General features: G+C 32.6%; 1 protein-coding gene and 1 long non-coding RNA gene across 2 annotated transcripts in view; both read right to left on the bottom strand.

Annotated features, from left to right (window-relative positions):
- Positions 1 to 20669, bottom strand: part of slc9a1a (solute carrier family 9 member A1a) — a 75859-nt gene that overhangs the window by 38679 nt on the left and 16511 nt on the right. The window contains exon 2 of the mRNA XM_073925542.1: positions 695 to 1155. Within this exon, the coding sequence (XP_073781643.1) occupies positions 695 to 1155 (461 nt within the window). The remainder of the gene's footprint in view (positions 1 to 694; positions 1156 to 20669) is intronic.
- LOC141378112 (uncharacterized) lies at positions 8230 to 8858 on the bottom strand. The gene is made up of 2 exons (XR_012391804.1): positions 8660 to 8858; positions 8230 to 8569 (listed from the first exon to the last, which is right to left on the bottom strand). It is a non-coding gene; the product is annotated as an uncharacterized lncRNA (long non-coding RNA).

Raw genomic sequence — 20669 nt, 5'->3', positions numbered from 1 at the left:
AGGCTTAAGGAAAGTAATGGAGTAAAAGTACCGATACAGCACTGAAAATATACTGAAGGGGATATAAAAGTTCATTTATAAAACTACTTAGTATATTACAATTCCTGAGGAAAACGACTCAAATACAGTCATTTAAGTATTGTACTTTGTTCCTTTACACCACTGTTAATAAGATTGACTTAATTTGCTAAAAGCAATGTTCCTTCAGCTAGAACTACAAGAACTTGTAGAAGAGATTTAAATAAATATAGACTCAAAATTAAAAAGAATCAATTAACTTTCAATTTATTAGTTTAGAAGAGTTTGGTTAAACATCAAGTAGATTAAACATGATTTTTGACAAGTTAATTGTACTTGACGTAAGATAGTAAAATGTACTTGAAATTTGATTGTGCAAATAGTTTGATAAAAAATGTTATAATTTAAATTCAATCATTTTCCTTTGGCTTAATCCCTTACTTATCAGGGGCCGCCACAGTGGAATGAACCACCAACTAATCCAGCATATGTTTTAGACAGCGGATGCCCTTCCAGCTACAACCTAGTAGTGGGAAACACCCATACACACTCATTCACACACATACACTACAGACAATTTAGTTTATTCATTTCACCTATCGCTCATGTTTTTGGACTGTGGGGGAAACCAGAGCATCAAGTAAACCTTAAAGGGGTTTTTGTTCCGTGTACTCACCACAGTGACGGCATCGTTCAGTAGCGACTCTCCGAACACCAGAATGTGGAGCAGCTCGTTGATGTGGATCTCCTCAAACACCGCCAGAACCGCCACAGGATCCACAGCCGAAATAATGGAGCCGAACAGCAAACAGGACAGCAGATCCACATGCACCAGGTGAACGCCCTCCAGCTGGCACACACCGTATAGTAAACCGCCAATGAAGAAGGAGTTCCAGAGCGTTCCCACCACCGCAAACATCAGGATGGTGCCCAGGTTTTCAGTGAAGGGTCGGATGGGAAGAAAATAGCCGGCATCTAGGATGATTGGAGGAAGCAGGTAGAGAAAGAAGATGTCGGATCGGAGGACGGGAGGAACTTCACCCACGAGTTTCATGAGACCCCCGATCAGGAGACCGACCACGATGAGCAGACAACTCTCAGGTACGATGGAGGAAATGCGGGGGATCAGGTGGAACCCTGAAATCATGAGAAAAGAGAAGCATGGATGAGGAATGGAAGGGGGATTATATTAATAATACTATATATATATATATATATATATATATATATATATATATATATATATATATATATATATATATATATATATATAATATAAAATTAAATACAAATGAAAAATAATTAAATAAAATAATAGAAAAATAAAATTACATTTTATTTAATATAAAACTAATTTGAAACAAAATAACATTAAAACAAAACAAAAGTAAATAAATAAAATTACATGAGACAAAATTAAATTAAATTGAAAACAGAATAACAATACAACTATAAAAATTAAATAATACAACTTGAAACTAAATTAAATTAAAAAGCAATTAAATAAAATAAAAATAAATATAATAAAATAATAATAAAATTAAAAATACATAATAAAAATTACATTTATAAAACTAAAAGTAAATTAAAAACAAAATAAAAATCAATCAATAAAAATAATCAAACAAATAAAATTACAAATAAAACACATTTATCAAAATTGAATTAAAAACAATAAGTTGATATGAATTAAAAACAATAAGTCGATAAAAATAAATCAATATTTGAAACTAAATTTAGTTAGAAACAAAATACATATAAATCAATTAATATAAATACATATAAAATAAATTTGAAATATAATTACATTAATTATAATTTTAATAAAATAAAAATAATAAAATAAATTACATAACATATAAAATATAATACAACTTGAAATTAAATATAAAAAACAAACAAAAAATAAATATAATAAAATAATAATTAACAAAAAAAATGAAAAAAATTACATTATATACATATAAAATAAAAATTGAAACAAAATTAAATTCAAAACAAAATAAAAATAAATCAATAAAAATAAATCAATAAATGGAGCACACCCTGAAGTAATGAGGAAAAAGGAACATAGATGAGGAACGAGAAGGGGGATTGCCTAAATAATGATACAATTTGTGATTAAATTAAACTGGAGTTTATGTGTGCCAGGGTGCACTCTAAATATATGTGCTTACAATAAAAATAATAATAATATTAAATAAAATTATAATATATATAAAATAAATATTAAATGCAAAATGAAAATATTAAAATTAAATAAATTACATTCAAAATAAAATTAATTTGGAACAAAAATTGAATTTATTAGAAAAAAATAAATAAATCAATAAATAAAATTACATATAATATTAAATAAATTAACCAAAATTAAATTAACAGAATAAAAATAATGAAAGAAAAGTATTTTAAATTAAGTTAAATGAAAAAAAATGAAATAAAAATGAAATAAAACTACATTATATTTAAAAAAAATCTTAAATACAAATTAAAATAACTAAATGAATAAAATTACTTTATATAGAAAATAAATGTTGAATATAAAATAAAAATAATTAAATAAATTAAATAAAATTACATAAAAAATTTAATAAATTTGAAACAAAACAAAATGTAATTGGAAACAAAATAAATATAAATCATTAATAAAATTACATATAATATTAAACAATTAATTTTAACCAAAATTAAATTAAATTAAATTAAATTAACAAAATATTAGGTGGAAGCCTGAAATAAGGAGAAAAGAGGAACATGGATGAGGAACGAGAAGGGGGAATACTTAAATACTAATAAAATTAGTGATTAAGCGAAACTGAAGTTGTAAAACTGCACTCTAAATGTGCATGCTCACAATATTGCTGAAAAAAAACTAACAATAAATAATAAAAATAAATACATAAAATAAAAATGTATAAAAAAAATCAATAGCAATAATAATAATAAATATACAAGTGCCATAATACAATTCACAACCCAATAAACAGAAAAAAATCAAATCAGATGAAACCTGTTAATGAACAGATATTTTTTACAGTGCACAAGGCACAATGCATCATATGATACTATAAGTTCAACAATGAGTTACATGATTGTTTTTGAGAAACTGACAAGTTCATCTTTTATTTTGAGATACACTTCATCTTTACTTTTAATTTCAAGTCATCCTGATTGTCTACATCACCACATGCGAAGCTCTGAGTGACATGAAGACAGTCAGCAGAAAACAGACCCTGGAGACGAGCTGAATTAAACCTCTTCCAGCTGAAAGAGTAATGCATCTGCCTATAATGGCTGCGGTCTTCAATTCCTCCAGGGGTCAACGATTAGCAGCTTCACATTTTACATCATAATAGAGGAAAGAGGCCTGTTTCTCCACCGCCAGACTAGAGTTTCACTATTTATTATGCAATTGATATGCAATCAACATAACATGGCACTTTCTGGTATCATTTGTGCAAGTACACATGCAGGCAAGATGTTGAGGAATTTATTTTGTAAAAGCAGCGTCTCTTCCATAGAGACAGTCAAAATAAAAGCAGCACATTCTTTTGTATTATTGTTTTTAACTCTAAATTAACCAACATAAATAAAATGACATCAAAATAACCTAATATAAAAAACTATTTACTTTAACTACATCAATTAACTGATTTATTAATACAATTAACAAAAATGCATAATGCATAAGATTCGCTTCACTGAATTATTAATATAAAAACAGACAAAAGACTAAAGATAACTGGACTTATCAGAGCTTTAACAAAATCGTAAAAATATAATAAAATCAACAACAGCGTGAAATAAATTGAAATAAAGAAAAAAAACAATACAAATAAGTAAACGCTCAAAAAAAACTTAAGCTTAAGTTCACTGCATTATTAAACATTCAATAAAACTTCTGCTTAATTTAACTGGACTATCAAAGGCATAATATCATTAAATTATTATAAACATTTTTAAAAACCATTAGTTTTTTTACACTTTATATATCAACGGATTGTCTGTTTATCACTCAAATCTCCCTTATCAAGGATTCATAAAAATATTCAAATAAAATAAACATTTTGGGCTTATATCTGCTGCGCCATATATACCCCCCCTTTTCTGGATGGATGGATAGGAAGGATGGATGGATGGATGGATGAATGGATGAATGAATAGATAGAAAGGTAGGTAGGTAGACAGAGAGACAGACAGACAGATAGACGGATAGATAGATGGAACGATAGACAGACGGAACGACTGACAGACAGACAGACCGACCGACCGACAGACAGACCGACAGACAGACAGACAGACAGACAGACGGAACTATAGACAGACGGAACGACCGACAGACGGAACGACCGACAGACGGAACGACCGACAGACGGAACGACCGACAGACGGAACGACCGACAGACGGAACGACCGACAGACGGAACGACAGACAGACGGAACGACAGACAGACAGACAGACAGACAGACAGACAGACAGACAGACAGACAGACAGACAGACAGACAGACAGACAGACAGACAGACAGACAGACAGACAGACAGACAGACAGACAGACAGACAGACAGACAGACAGACAGACAGACAGACAGACAGACAGACAGATAGATAGATAGATAGATAGATAGATAGATAGATAGATAGATAGATAGATAGATAGATAGATAGATGGAACGACAGACAGAGACATTCTGAGTCGATCTCTCTCTTTTGTATGTTGTAGCGCTGTATTAATACTGTATTGTAGTGCTACAGAAACTGGTAGTGTTTGCTTTGGCTTTTTTAGGGTTAATTATTGTGATGTTCTGATTGCAACAGAAATACTGGAAAATCTCTGAAGACTGATGGCATATCAAGCAGTTCAGTTTTATAATCTTAAAATGTGAGCAAAAATCATCCGTTTTGTCATCACCTTAGACATTACGCTAGAGAATCGCTTAAACACTATAGCTCTAAATTATCAACAGTTCTGTTCTGAAGTCTGTTCTGAATGGCGGAAGTAGTTCCTTGTACAAAAGGGATTTTAAAACTCTGTTTAATTTTCTTTTTCATACACACGATTATGCCGTCGAACTGTTGTATAAACGCAATATGACACTCGTAGCAGTGTGATATGGCTGTATATCGACAATGGTGGGGGCAGAATGCCTCAGTTGTTATGAGGTCAATTCACCTTCACGCTGGCACCAAGCCTGTCATGAGGCCCTTAAACTGCCAACACCAGACCCCTGGAAAGACTTTGAATTATTCAAAGCCATTGTTAGTGCCTGGGTGCCACATGTTATGAGCCATAAAACAACACAAGACATGATGGCTTAAATATGTAATCTGCATCCTGAACACAGCACTGGAAAAAAATGATTCATTGGATTTACTCAATTTCTTTTTTAAAGGTAAGTGGTTTCATAGAATTAGTATGGGATGAAATTAAACACATCAATTTGAACATTACTAAATGTTATTTGCGTGCTTAAATTCAGCCCATTTTAATTGTTTGCAATCAGTTACCTTAAAGACATTAGGTAAAATCCAGCTAATCATTTTTTCAGCGAGCCATTATTAGCAAAAATGTCAACATCTAAAAAAAAAACGACAAGCTGTGATCTACAGAACTCATAGATTTCACACGTTAGCACTTTTTTTCTCCACCTCCTTCCACCCTGAAATAACAGGGGAACAGAATTAATAGATGGAGAGATGAGGAGAATGATTGATGTTAATTAAAAGTAACTGCATGCATTTATATCTCAGCAATTTTGTCCTTCTCCCTGCAGTGCTTTTATGAGGTGACTCGAGGTTTTCTTGCACTTAAAGAAAACACCTTAATACATACAACCTTGGAGTTAATAATTCTTCACTGCAAAAAAATAAATAAATAAAATAAATAAATAAATAAACTTCGAGTTTTTGTCTTTGTTTATAGTCCAAATATTTAGAAATTCTTAAATCATCAAGCATTTTCTAGACAAGCAAAAATATAGTCTTGTTTTCAGAAATGATGGGTCAAAATAAAGTGGGACAAGCAGAATAATCTGGCAATGAGGTAAGCTAAATAATTTTGATTTCACTGTGAAATAATTTTATTATACTCATCCCACTGGCAGATTATTTTGCTTGTTTTAAGGAAAAACTCACTTCATTTTGACTTCTTATTTCTACTTTTATCGTTAACTAAATTAATTAACATGAATGATCAACTCCATTCCATCAGTTGGTTTAAAAATAACTATTTTGAGAAAGTTTAACATTAGTTATTAAAAATACAATGCATCTTTTGACTTAGTTCATGGTACCTCAAGTCTATTTAACTACTGATGTATTAGCAATTAATTCGTCTTAGAAATTTACCATAACTAGGATTAGCAAATGCTACAGATGTATTATTATTGTTAGCTCACAGTAACTATATAGTTAACTTGCATTAAGAAATCCTGCTGTAAAAAGTTTAAACATTTCGTAACATTATTATTATTGGTATCGATTGAAAATTTTTGTCAAAATTGAGTTACTGACATACTCTTATTAAATGACAACTTATTTATATTATGGGATATTTTTTATAAGTTGTTTATTCATTCATTCATTCATTCATTTTCTGCTGCTTTTCCAGGGTCGCAGGGTAGCAGTCTTAGGAGAGAAGCCCAGACTTCCCTCTACACCAGACACTTCCTCCAGCTCCTCCGGGGGGATCCCGAGGCGTTCCCAGGCCAGCCGAGAGACATAGTCCCTCCAGCGTGTCCTGGGTCTTCCCCGAGGCCTCCTCCTGGTGGGACATGCCTGGAACACCTCCCTAGGTAGGCTTCCAGGAGGCATCCGAAACAGATGCCTGAGCCACCTCAGCTGACTTCTCTCGATGTGGAGGACCAGCGGCTCTACTCCGAGCTCCTCCCGGGTGACAGAGCTCCTCACCCTATCCATAAGAGTGCGCCCTGCCACCCTGCGAAGGAAACTCATTTCGGCCGCTTGTATCCGAGATCTTGTCCTTTCGGTCATGACCCAATACTCATGACCATAGGTAAAATATATGTTGTTTATATGTTCATTATTTAAAAAAACAAATGTTAAACACATACTGTTCACCATATGAAATGCCAAAACTTTGATGCTCAATATCTCATAATCATTCTGAATGCAGTAATTCTAAGGTGACTATCTTTAAAAATAGCTGTAATCAATGGTTCAATTAATTTTTTCCTCATATTTGTCATATAAATTCATGTTTTTTTTTTTGTCTATATACATTTCTTTTATTTTTAACTTAATTTTAGTACGTAAAACTAAATGATTACGATAAATACTTGACCAAGTAGCTGCAATAAAATGTGATTTAATTCAATGAAAATGAGTGTGTGTGTATACAAAAATAAATACAAATAAATACAATTTTGGGGTGGGGGGGTGTTTATCTATAGTAAATTAATGTTTACTTGATGCTGATTTCAGCAATGCAATAAAATTTAAATCAGAAGTGGTAAATTTAAAGTACAATTAACAGCTGTATTTTTATTAATTATCAATAAAAATATAAGAGTCATGTTGAACATTGGTCATTTTATTGTAAAGTAGTTCCGAATTAAAGATAAAAAAATGCATATATGCCATGCATTTCTGCCATGATTAAACTATATAGTGCATCAAACTCTTATATTTTATAGTATAAATATTTTTCCCTTGTATTTGAAATTTTATTTTAGAATTTTTGTATTTTCTTTATTGTAAGACACTTTGGATCAAGTACGGTTGCAATAAAACTGTGCTCTTGAAATAAAGTTTGTCTTGTCTTTTCTACAAGAAATGATGCATTTAAATTAAGGTTTACAAATCATGCATTTTCTGTAATACATTCATCCACACCTCTTTTAGGAATTTAGACCCCATGCATGAAAGCCCAGGAATCTGTTCCTTGCAGGTTTAACAAAATATTACAACCCCAGAGCTCCTAGTTGAGCAGAGGATCAACCGTCACACAGGCTGAGCAAGAACAGATCAAGAAAGTCTTGTTTTTGGCTCAGATTCACACTAAAGTACTGAACACCCTGTGTTTTTACGCTAGGTGTGTTCACAAAGCATAGTTTATGGTAATTAAGTTGCACAATGGGAGAAAATCCATGGGCCATTGAGAGAAATGCATTTCAGTTTCTCCCACTCAACAACAGATCCTAGAGTTTAACAGCACACACAACAAACCACAAAAATAAACCAAACTAATTAGGAATGCTCAATATATTAGATATTTATTGTTATTGCAATAACAGTATCCATGGCATATATACAAACATTTTACATAGACATGGACTACATTATTATTATTATTATTTAGTATAATGCTGCTATAAAAAGTGACTTAATTGTCTTAACATGACAATAATATGATATATAATTACTGTTTTTAACAACAATAAATTCACATCAAAAAGTAATTGTGACAGAATAAAGATAAGGGATTAATTAAGAGGTTGTTATCTCAGAATAAAGCTTAGGATGTTTCAAAAACACAAGTCAAAAAGCTAAGCTGACAGAAAAGAAAACAGCTGATGGAGTATACACTAACCTGCGCATTATTCAGACACAAGATGGCACCAAACAGTCACAAACACAAACCTGACAGAAACAAAACTGGCTGAATGGAGTATACACTAACCTGCGCATTATTCAGACACAAGATGGCGCCAAACAGTCAAAAACACAAAGCTGACAGAAACAAAACTGGCTAAATGGAGTATACACTAACCTGCGCATTATTCAGACACAAGATGGCGCCAAACAGTCAAAAACACAAAGCTGACAGAAACAAAACTGGCTGAATGGAGTATAAACTAACCTGCGCATTATTCAGACACAAGATGGCGCCAAACAGTCAAAAACACAAAGCTGACAGAAACAAAACTGGCTAAATGGAGTATACACTAACCTGCGCATTATTCAGACACAAGATGCCGTCAAACAGTCCAAAACTCAAAGCTGACAGAAATATAAACAGCTGATGGAGTATACACTAACTTGTGCCTTATTAAGAGACAAGATGGCGCCAAACGGTCAAAAACACAAAGCTGACAGAAACAAAACTGGCTAAATGGAGTATACACTAACCTGCGCATTATTCAGACACAAGATGGCGCCAAACAGTCAAAAACACAAAGCTGACAGAAACAAAACTGGCTAAATGGAGTATACACTAACCTGCGCATTATTCAGACACAAGATGGCGCCAAACAGTCCAAAACTCAAAGCTGACAGAAATATAAACAGCTGATGGAGTATACACTAACTTGTGCCTTATTCAGACACAAGATGGCGCCAAACGGTCAAAAACACAAAGCTGACAGAAACAAAAACAGCTGATGGAGTATATACTAACATGCGCAGTATTGAGACACAAGATGGCACCAAAGAGTACAAGACAGTCAAAAACAGCAGTGTGACAGACAAACACGTAAAAATTAATGTGGACGTAGAATGTGAATATATTCACTGATGCTAAAGGTGATTTTCAGTTCCCAGATGAGTGTGTTATTCAGCGGTTGTCATTTAGGAATATAAAGTCCCTTTGAATGTCGCGACAGACCAATCAGAATAGAGCATCCCAGACAGCAGTGCAATAAAACAAGATATTAAACATTATAGGAAAAAAATAGAAGCTAATGAAAACGGCAATGACAAGTTTAGACGAACAGACTGCATCTGTTTTTGGACTTGCCAGATCTTTTCTTGGTTCTTGCATAACCAGCTTGAAATAGATCTGAAAACTGAAGGCTACAGGAGCCCACAAGCAACATTTTTATCCTTCACACCAGTCTTGACGACTGTTTACATATGAAAGAAAGGCAGAAAGACAAGAGAGAAAGATCACTCATTTTAACCATTAAATCTGGTTTAAGAGACTCAAACTTCACAAATAGGAACAATGTCGACAACAGCAGTTTGTTTTTCTGTTGCCTTTTGTCTCGGTCTAAAAACATACTGTTGCAACTCAAGTAATAAACACTCACCTGCCACTTTATTAGGTACACCTTTAGTACCAGGTTGGACCCCCTTTTGCCTTAATCCTTCGAGGCACAGATTCAACAAGCTACTGAAAATATTCCTCAGAGATTTTGCTCCGACATGAGAGCATCACACAGTTGCTGCAGATTCGTTAGCTGCACATTCATGATGCGGATCTCCCATTCCACCATATCCCAAAGGTGCTCTATTGGATTGAGTTTTGGTGACTGTGGAAGCTATTTGAGTACAGTGAACTCATTGTCATGTTCAAGAAACCAGTCTGAGATGATTTGTTCTTTATGACAGTGTGTTATCCTGCTGGAAGTAGCCATCAGAAGATGAGTACACTGTGGTCATAAAGGGATGGACATGGTCAGCAACAATACTCAGGTAGGCTGTGGTGTTGACATGATGCTAAATTGGTACTAATGGGCCCAAAGTGTGCCAAGAAAATATCCTCCACACCATTACACCACCACCACCAGCCTGAACCGTTGATACAAGGCAGGATGGATCCATGCTTTCATGTTGTTGATGCCAAATTTTGACCTGACCATTCGAATGTGGCAGCAGAAATGGAGACTCAGACCAGGCAACGACGTAAAAATCCCAGTAGATCAGCAGTCTCTGGTTTCTGGCACCAACAACCATGCCACCTTCAAAGTCTTCTTTCTTCCTCATTCTGATGCTCGGTTTGAACAGCAGCAGATCGTCTTGACCATGTCTATATGCATAGAGCTGCTGCCATGTGATTGGCTGATTAGAATTTTGCATTAACGAGCAGTTGTACAGGTGTACCTAATAAAGTGGCCAGTGAGTGCATCACCTTTTCTACAGAAGACACTGTTGTCCTAAAAAAGAAAACTAAAAAACCCTTTTAAATAATGTCTAAAAAAAATACGGCAAACCACCATATACCTAGCGATAATGCACTTATGCCTTTTTTATAAGAATAAAATAAGGAGAATATCTCATGTAGAAAGTTAATAGTTGCCTTTACATAAAAAATTATGGGGTCACCCTTCTTTTTAAAGCACATAGTTGACTTTTTAGAAGTTAGTTACAATCTGTTAGCTTTAAGGAGATCTATTTGCTATTTAAGACAGTGAAAGTTTTTAAGCTGAGGAGCTACTTTATGCCCCATCCTCTCATCATTTTTCAGCTGAGATGAAGTAAAATGAAAGTATATATATATATATAAAAATACATTTAAAAGTACTTCACGGGACTAGGGTTGTAACAATATACCGGTATGACGGTCTACCACGATTTGAACGTGCACGATTATCATACAATGAACAATTGCATATCAACGGTTTTAACCCTTAAAGACCGAGACAGCCGCCCGCCGCTAAAAATAAGTATTGCTCTTAAATGTTTAATAACTTTTGATCTGCTGATCCGATTCATACAATTCAAAGATTGGCATAAAGAAGAGAATCTCAGCTTTCCAGTGCTGTATCACCTAACATTCGCGGACTTTCAGAGGCTCCGGAATCAGTGCGGTTACGTCATCAAAATTTGACAACGCTGATTTGACAAAGAAACGCTCGTCACTGTGTCTCCGGACAAACCAGACATGATACATTGATGCATAGTCCCTCCTCCATGCCCAGATTGGTTCAAACTCGCTATATCACAACCAATAAGCATAGGTTTCGCTTTTGTTTGTGGACCAACAACGAGCGTTTTGAACAACACGGAATGAGAGATAGGCATACATTTATGCGCGGCTAAATAAAACGCAGAAAAAAAGGTTTGGATGAAATAATTCTCATACTAAGTACTTTTGCATGCACAGCAGCACAGAAACATGACAAAACAGTGACACAGCAAAGACGAACTGCTGCTCTTGCTGTTTTCAAAAGACGCAAATGAAGGTGCAGCTGTTTGTCTGCATTGCAGACAACCATATCCAAATCCACAGACAACCATATCCATGCTGGCACATAAAACCTAAGGATGTTCCATATTGAATCTAGTTTCGTTATGTAACTATTTATAGTATAGTAAATATTTATATCTATTTTTTACTGAGGATTTGCACCATGTTTATTTGGACTTTGACACATTATTTATTATTTTCTTATTTTTTTATTTGTTCATTGTAAGTGGTGTTGTTTATAGTAACTGAAAATATATTATTTGGAAAAAGTCAAATTTGCTTCACTGTTCTATTATTTTGTAACACTTTTTTTCTGTTTTGTTCATTCCCAGACCTTTTGGGCAGATACATTGTCAGTAAATAAATGCATTTTTTCCCCCATAGAAAAACCTTTGTTCAGTCAGAAAACGGGTTTTTATTCTTTTCAGGGTCTTTGCTATGAGAACTACTATTTAATACCGTATACCGCGAAACCGTCAAACCGTGGTATTGTTTTTTACGATTATCATACCGTAAAAAATTCATACCGTTACAACCCTACACGGGACATTTAATGAAGCAGTTTATTTATTTATTTACTATATGCATCATTCTACAAAAACTAAGTTGAGTCAACTTACAGTTACAAGAGGTTTCAATTTTTTTAGGTAACAAATTGCCTTTTACAGTGACACAGCATTTCAACATATCTACTTCTATGTATTTACTGTAAACATGATGCAGTAGTGCAAATGCTTTTCCATGTTTAATCTAAAAACAAACAAAATGCAAACAATCTGAATTAATGTTCCAAGCACAACGTTTCTTTTAAGAAATCTGCTTGTATTATTGTCGACTCTGTGCATCTTGTCGACTCTGTGCATGATAATCTACTGTGCTTGGCCCTACTGTGCACATTTAAACGCATGATTTCATAACCATTTTCATGCCACTTTCACAAAGCCTTTAAGCAACATCAGACCGCAATAAATTGCAGGCATTAAAGAGAAATGCTCCTGACAGCCCATAATTACAAGCAGCAAAGTCATCATGACCGCATCTGCAGACCATGAGACACAGACTGAATGTTAAACAGGGTTTTGCTGTATCATGTTTTCTAGACAGTAAATGTTTGCAGGACTGAGCAGGACTGCTGTCTAAGAAAAAATAAATGAAGTCTTATCTAATGAAAGCTAGTTTTGTTTGTTCGAACCTGTAGAACAGCACCAACAGGCTATTGTCCAATGCTAATCTGCTGTAAACGTGTGTCAGGTGGGTTGTCAGTGTTGTTTTAGCCTGAAGCATTAGAGGTTTTGTTTTTGTTTATTTTCTGGAATCCCAAACATTTCCTTACCACAGTTAAAGCTTTGCATAACAATAAACCGCATAACACACTCGAGGGCATTCTGCGCTTCAGCTACTAAAACAGCAATAAAAAATAATCAACTTTGCTTTAAAAGCTATTGATTTCTAAAAAAAAGCAGCAATTGGTTAACTTGACTTCAAAATATTGAGTAAATCCATTTATTTTAACGCAGTTAGTTGATTTTGCTTAAAAAGCTGTGTATTTGAAAAAATGTAAAGTTATTAGTTGACTTTAAAAGACTTTACTTTATAGTAAATTGGGTAAATCCATTGCTTTTAAAGTGATTATATCTGTGACATTAGCTCTCAGTACAAGGCATGGGATGGTAATCATTTTAAAGGTATACCGTGGTTTTGAAAAGTCAAGGTTTTTTTAAAACCGCCAAGACTTTCTGTAATATCGTTCCTAAGGTATGTGTACGTTTTTTTTTTTGTTTTTTTTTTCACGTCTGCGGATTGAACCACCAATGTATATAGCACGTTTTACACAGCAGATGCCCTTTCAGCCGCAACCCAACACTAAGAAATTATTATTATTATTATTATTATTATTACTAGGCTTTACTTATAAAATCAGTATATCTATTGCTTTTAAAGCAATTAGTTGACATTAACGCTCACTAAATTAAAAAAATTACATTGCTGAGAAAATATTAAGTAAAACATGCCCTGAGCTTAAAATCAAAAGAAAAGAAAAATTTAAGTTTACATTTTTTTAAATATATAAGGTTAGTTTTTACATTGTGAAATTCCTAAGAGAATTAAACGGTTTCTTTTTCTGATCTAATTGTCTGGTTGAATTCTCATTAATTTTACTGTTTATTCTTTTTATTTTAAGCCAACTTATTTATTTCACACTACAAAAAAATACGACCTTAAATTATGCATTTTTTAATTTTATAATAATAACAACAACAAGAAAAACAACAACAACAACAATAATAATAACATCTAATAATAACAATATCTGCTATTTTTTATCTTTGAAGGTGGCATATAATAAAGGGGGAAAGGCTAATTATTATATTTACCAAATAATGTTAAATAAAATGCATTATTATTATTATTATTATTATTATTATTATTATTATTATTATTATTATTATTATTATTATCATTGTTGTTATTAATATTATTATAAACCAAATAATGTATCTCCTTATGATTTAAGTTTGCATAACTGATCATAACAACAACAACAACAACATCTGCTATTTTTAATCTTTGAATGTGACATAATAAAAGGGGAAAAAAGCTAATTATTATATTTACCAAATAATATGTTGAATAAAATGCATTATTTTTATTATTATTATTATTATATACCAAATAATTTATCTCTGTATGATTTAAGTTTGCATAGCTGATAATAATAATAATAATAATAATAATAATAATAATAATAATAATAATAATAATTTTTATTATTTTATTATGCTATTTTTATCTTAGAATGTGGCACTTCATGCGGGTGGGGGGTGGGGTTTATCACCAAAAAACTAAGCTCCTTATGATTTAAGTTTGCAGAACTGATAACAACAACTGCTATTTTTTATCTTTGAACGTGGCACATAATAAAGGTAGGAAAAGCTAATTATTATATTTACTAAGTACTATGTTAAATAAAATGGATTATTGTTATTATTATTATATACCAAATAATTTATCTCCTTATGATTTAAGTTTAACAACAACAACAACAACAACAATGATAATAATAATAATAATAATAATAATAATAATAATAATAATAATAATGATATCTGCTATTTTTTTCTTTAAATTTGTCACATAATGAAGGGGGGGGGGGAAGCTAATTATTACATTTACCAAATAATATGTGAAATAAAAAAAGATTATCATTATTGTTATTATTATTAAACAAATAATATATCTCCTTATAATTTAATAATAATAACAACAACAATAATAATAATAATATATCATATCTGGTATTTTTATCTTTGAATATGGCACATTAAAAAAAGAACTTGAGTGAAACTTTCATCCTTATCACTCTATTAAAACTTTTTTCGATTACTTTCTTTCAAATGAAAAGATTCAAGATTGCATCAACACAAATGTCCTTGGCCGATCACTCCAGGCCGGTCGGGAATCCCTAGTTAAAGCATATCTCTGCTGGAGATTTAAAAAGAGCACACTCTCAGGGGCACACTCGTTTCCAAGCACTGAGAAACACGCATCCGCCTGAGGGGAGAGCCATAATGGAGTCGCCTGGCGGAAAGACATGGGACAATAAACCTCCAGGGAACTACAGGGTGTGTCGGATCTTTCCTACCTGATCCAGCATGCTTTAAAATAGAGGCTAAGACTAGGATTAATTTATTGTATGCAGGAGAAACATGCACAAAAAAGCAGTAAACATATTGCTGCATACTTAAAAATGTGAGCAAGTGCATTGCTTTTAAAGTGATTGGTTGAGTTTTAGACTCCACTTAAAATAACCATACTATGTTGGCAGGCATTTAGGAAACATGCTAGCAAACATTCTTGTATATCCGAAAAACAATACTGAAGTCAGATATTCTGCTTTGAAAATCTGTGTTACATGCTGGAACATCTGTCTTTATTCTGATCTCTTTAACCCACCCAATGCCAGCTTAGCCAATTATATTTCAGCATCCCGCATCGCCTTCGTGGGAAATCGCGTTATTACATTCATTCAGTCTTTAAGGCTCTCAAAGCGTGTGTTCGTGACCAAAATGCGACCTCCGGTGGACAGTAGCGGACTCCGAAATGAGATGGAGAATTAGAGTTCCACATGAGGTTATTAATTAGCAACTGATATAAATAGTACAAGCGTAAACATTGTAACCGAGTGTCCTAACAACAAGCTACATGACTAGATTTGCAGTGATAAGCAGTTTGGCTGTTTGCACCAGACGAAACATGACAGAAATTTAAATACTGCAGCACAGAATAGTGCACTCCATCAAAATGGTAAGGTTTACCATCTAATTAATACATGTTAAACCTAAACATAAGGTAGATCTTGAATCACTGATATGTGTTGGTTTGAGTCACCATTCTAAAGTTCAACTTCAAGCGGTTTATTTTATATTCCAGATCTGAGGTGAACTATCTGCTGCTGCTTTCAGTAGTATGGCAATAAATGTCTTGTAAAATGCCACTCAAACTCGCATCATTATCATTTTCTCCCGTGAGAAATAGCTGTCCAACTATTTCAGGTGTTGGTTAGAACAAAAACTCCTTTTAATATGAAAAATCTTCCTTCTATTGTGTGCCGTTGCTTTAATTTAGAACACGACTTAAATCAGCCTTTTGGCTCGATAGTTAGGCACACTCCTGTTGAGATTGTCAATCTGGCAACCTGCACTTGCGCGTGTTTTGAACCAGGCATCCAATACCTAGTTCAACCACTGGGTGTCAAACTTACATCCTGCGCCTTTAGTAGCTATTGTTTTATTAATTCTTTTAAAGCAATTAAATGACACCATGCATTAAAATAGAGGCTACACTGGGATGAATGTATTGCTAGAGAAATGTGCACAAAAAAGTAGTAATTGTGTATCTGCATCGCATTTAAAACACCAAAATAAAACAAGTAGGGATGAAACTGATCAAATGCCCAGAAATTGCAATCAAATTTAAACTTTCTTTTCTTAAACTGACAGATTTCTGCTGCTCCAGAATCACATATAAACCACACTGGAGTCATTAAATAGTTCAAACTGTTTAAAAAGAACACAGAAAACGCCCCACAAAAAACAAGATATTCTGCACTTATACAAATATTAACATTTGCTCAATTCAAATTTAAATAAAAAGAGTACCGACAAGACTTGCTTGACCAGGTTTCTTTATCGATGATGTTTTTTTTTTTTGTTTTTTTTAGACGTTTCAAAAAGTGGGATGTAAAAATGTAATTAGTGGATAAAAAAATTTGAGTAAATCAATTTTTTAAAGCGATTACTTTTAAAGCTATTGATTTATTGTTATTTTAAACCAATAAGTTGACTTTAAAACAAATGAGTTAAACCATTGTTTTTAAAGGGATTAGCTGACTTTTAAAAAGTGAGTAAATCTATTGCTTTTAAATCAGTTTGACTCTGCTTTTAAAGCTACTGATTTATTAATCTAAGTTGATTTGAGTTTTAAAAAGGGAAGTAAATCTGTTCCTTTTAAAAGCAGTTAGTTGACTTTAAAAGCAATGGATACTCACTTTAAGTAGTCAACCAATGGCTTAAGCAAATCAGTAACTTTAAGCCATTAGTTGATGCACTTCAAAAGCTATGGCTTTAATATATACAGTTGAAGTCAGAATTATTGGCCCCACTTTGAGTTTTTCTTTTTTAAATATTTTCCAAATGATGTTTAACAGAGCAAGGACATTTTCATATTATGTCTGAATTTTTTTCTTCTGGAGAAAGTCTTATTTTATTTATTTCAGCTAGAATAAAAGCAGTTTTTAATAATAAAAAAAAAAAACATTTAATTTCAAAATTATTAGTCCCTTTAAGCTATATATTTTTTTCGATAGTCTACAGAACAAACCATCGTTATACAATAACTTGCCTAATTACACTAACCTGCCTAGTGAACCTAGTTAAGCCTTTAAATGTCACTTTAAGCTGTATAGAAGAGTCTTAAAATATATATTGTCAAATATAATTTATAATAAAAGATCAAATAAATCAGTTATTAGAAATGAGCTATTAAAAAAATATATATAATAATTTCTCTCCGTTAAACATAAATTGGGGAAAAAAATAAACAGGGGGGCTATTCAGGGGGGCTAATAATTCTGACTTCAACTGTATTTTTAAAAGCCATTGATTGACTTTACTTAAAAAAATTGAGCAAATTTATTGCCATTTACTAATCGACTTTAAAAGCTATGGATTATATTTTTAAGTGACTTGTTGACTTTAAAAAGTGAGTAAATATATTGATTTTATAGTGATTAGTTGATATTACTGAGTAAACCGGTTTCTTTACATCGATTAGTTGATTTTAAAATAAAAAGATTAAACCCATTTTCTTAAAATTATTAGGTAAATTAATTGTATGCATAATTATAAAAATTAAGTAAGCAACCTTTGAGTTACAATATTAACTCCATTTTTAAAGTCAACTTTTCACTTTTAAAGCAATCTTTTATACACTTTAATTAAGGAATCACTCACAAAATCCCTTTTTTCAGACTCTAAAGTTAAAGTAAACATCTATTTTAATGCATTATAAATGGGCTTTGTTCAACATAGCTGTGCTTCTTTTTATTGTATCTTATGTGAGATTTATGGTTGTATTTGTCAAATTAACAAGTAGAAATTCACTGTTCCAGATGTTAGAAATTTTACAAGAAAACCCTAATTCTGAACTGGAGGTTTTTAAGTATCAATAAGAGGAAATATTCAGAAGAAAACATAACTAAGTCAGAAAAATCATCTGCTTTGCTAATTTAAACTTTAATCTATTAAATGTAAAAAATATAAATAATAATAATAAAATTTAATTAAAAAAGAAAATTGCACAACATGTACATGAATCAGGCAATTTCCTTTTGGCAAAATTTTCGTGATCAGAATAAGGTGTGAAAAACCACGATTGGTGCATCACTAAAAAATAAGCAGATATATTTTTACACATCACACAGAGTCTCAGATGTTGGATCAGTCAGTCAAATTTCTGGCTTGGCAGATGGAACATGCTAAACAAACATCTGGCATGTAAATCTAAGGGGGTAAACGGGCAAGAAATGCAAATGAGCAGCAGCCATGTGTTACGCTCCTCTGATTACTGGGCCAGTAAAGGTGCTTGTAACGGCTGAGTCTCTGACTCATGTTGATCCTGGACACATAATCAACAGACTGAAAAACCAGCAGCATCTCAGTCAGAGACCTGGAATGACTCCCAGAACCCAAATCCCTTATCAAGATTATTAAAGTCACAAGCAAAGACTATTATGAAGACAAAAACTAAAGTGTAATTGTACTTTTTGTAAAACGGGTTTGCAAATGCATAAAAATATAGTTTATACACAATACTGTTCACATGTTTGGTCAGCAAGATTTTCTCTTTTTTACCCCAATGTCTGAGTCTCTTCTGCTTACCAACATCACATTTACTTGGAAAATAAAGTATACCTGTAAAATTGAAATATGACTATTACGGATATTTTTGCGTCTATTTTTTTAAAATAAATTCATATATTTTTCTCTGCTTTGCAAATCATAATTTCTCTATTTTGTATTGTTGTAATAATTTGATCAAAACAACAATCCTTGATTATTAATATTAAAAAATATAGTGCTGATAAAGGAACGAATTAAGAAAAAAACTAAGTAACGAAGAAAGAAATAAAGAAAGGAAGGAAAAAAATGAACAAACAGAAATAAAAGAATAAAGGAATGTATGAAGGAAGGAAGGAATCAAGGAAAGAATTAAGAAAGGAACAAGGAAAGAACGAAGAAACAAAAGTTGTAATGAAGAAATGTATAAAGGAAGGAGCGAAGGAAGGAAGCAATGAAGGCAAAAAATAACAAAGGAAAGAAAGGAAGAAACAGCCAAAGGAAGGAAGGAAAAAACAAATGAACGAAGGAACAAACAAAAGAACAAACTAACTAATGAAGGAAGGAACAAATAAAAATAAATAAATGATCGAAAGGAGGAAGTAACAAACGAACAAAGGATAGAACAAACGAAGGAAGGAACAAACAAAGGAAGGAAAAAAAGAACAAGCGAAAGAAGGAACAAACGGAGGAACGAACAAAAGAAAGGAAGGAAGGAAGAAACGAACGAAGGAACAAACGAACAAAGGAAGGAACAAACAAAGAAAGGAAGGAACAAACAAAGAAAGGAAGGAACAAATGTAGCAAGGAACAAATGAAGGAAGGAAAGGAAGAAACAAACAAACGAAAGAAGAAAGGAACAAATGAAGGAACGAACGAACAAACAAAAGAAGAAAGGAACAAACGAACAAAGAAAGGAAGAAACAAGTGAAGGAAGGAAGGAAGAAACAAACGAAGGAAGGAACAAAAAAAGGAAAGGAAGAAATAAATGAATGAACAAATGAAGGAACAAAAAAACTAACGAACAAAAAAAAGAACAAACAAACGAAGAACGAAGGAAGCAACAAACGAAGAAAGGGACAAACTGAGAAACAAGGAAAGGAAGAAATAAATAAAGATACAAAGGAAGAAACTAATTAGGGAATGAATGAAAGAACGAAGGAATGAAAAAAGGAACGAAGGAATGAATGAACTAAGAATTGAACGAAGGAATGAACGAAGAAGGAAACAAAGGAAAAAAGGAAGGAACAAACAAAAGAACGAAAGAAACGAACGAAGGAACAAAGGAAATGAAAATCGAAGGAACAAAAGTACAAACGAATGATGGAACAGGAAGAAACAAAAGTAGTAACAGAATAAAGGAGGAACTAATAACGGAAGGAATG

The sequence above is a fragment of the Danio rerio genome, chromosome 16 (assembly GCF_049306965.1).
Source record: "Danio rerio strain Tuebingen ecotype United States chromosome 16, GRCz12tu, whole genome shotgun sequence".
Taxonomy (NCBI): Eukaryota; Metazoa; Chordata; class Actinopteri; order Cypriniformes; family Danionidae; genus Danio; species Danio rerio.
The sequence above is the reverse complement of the archived record's forward strand: the minus strand, read 5'-3'. Positions and strand labels throughout refer to the sequence as shown.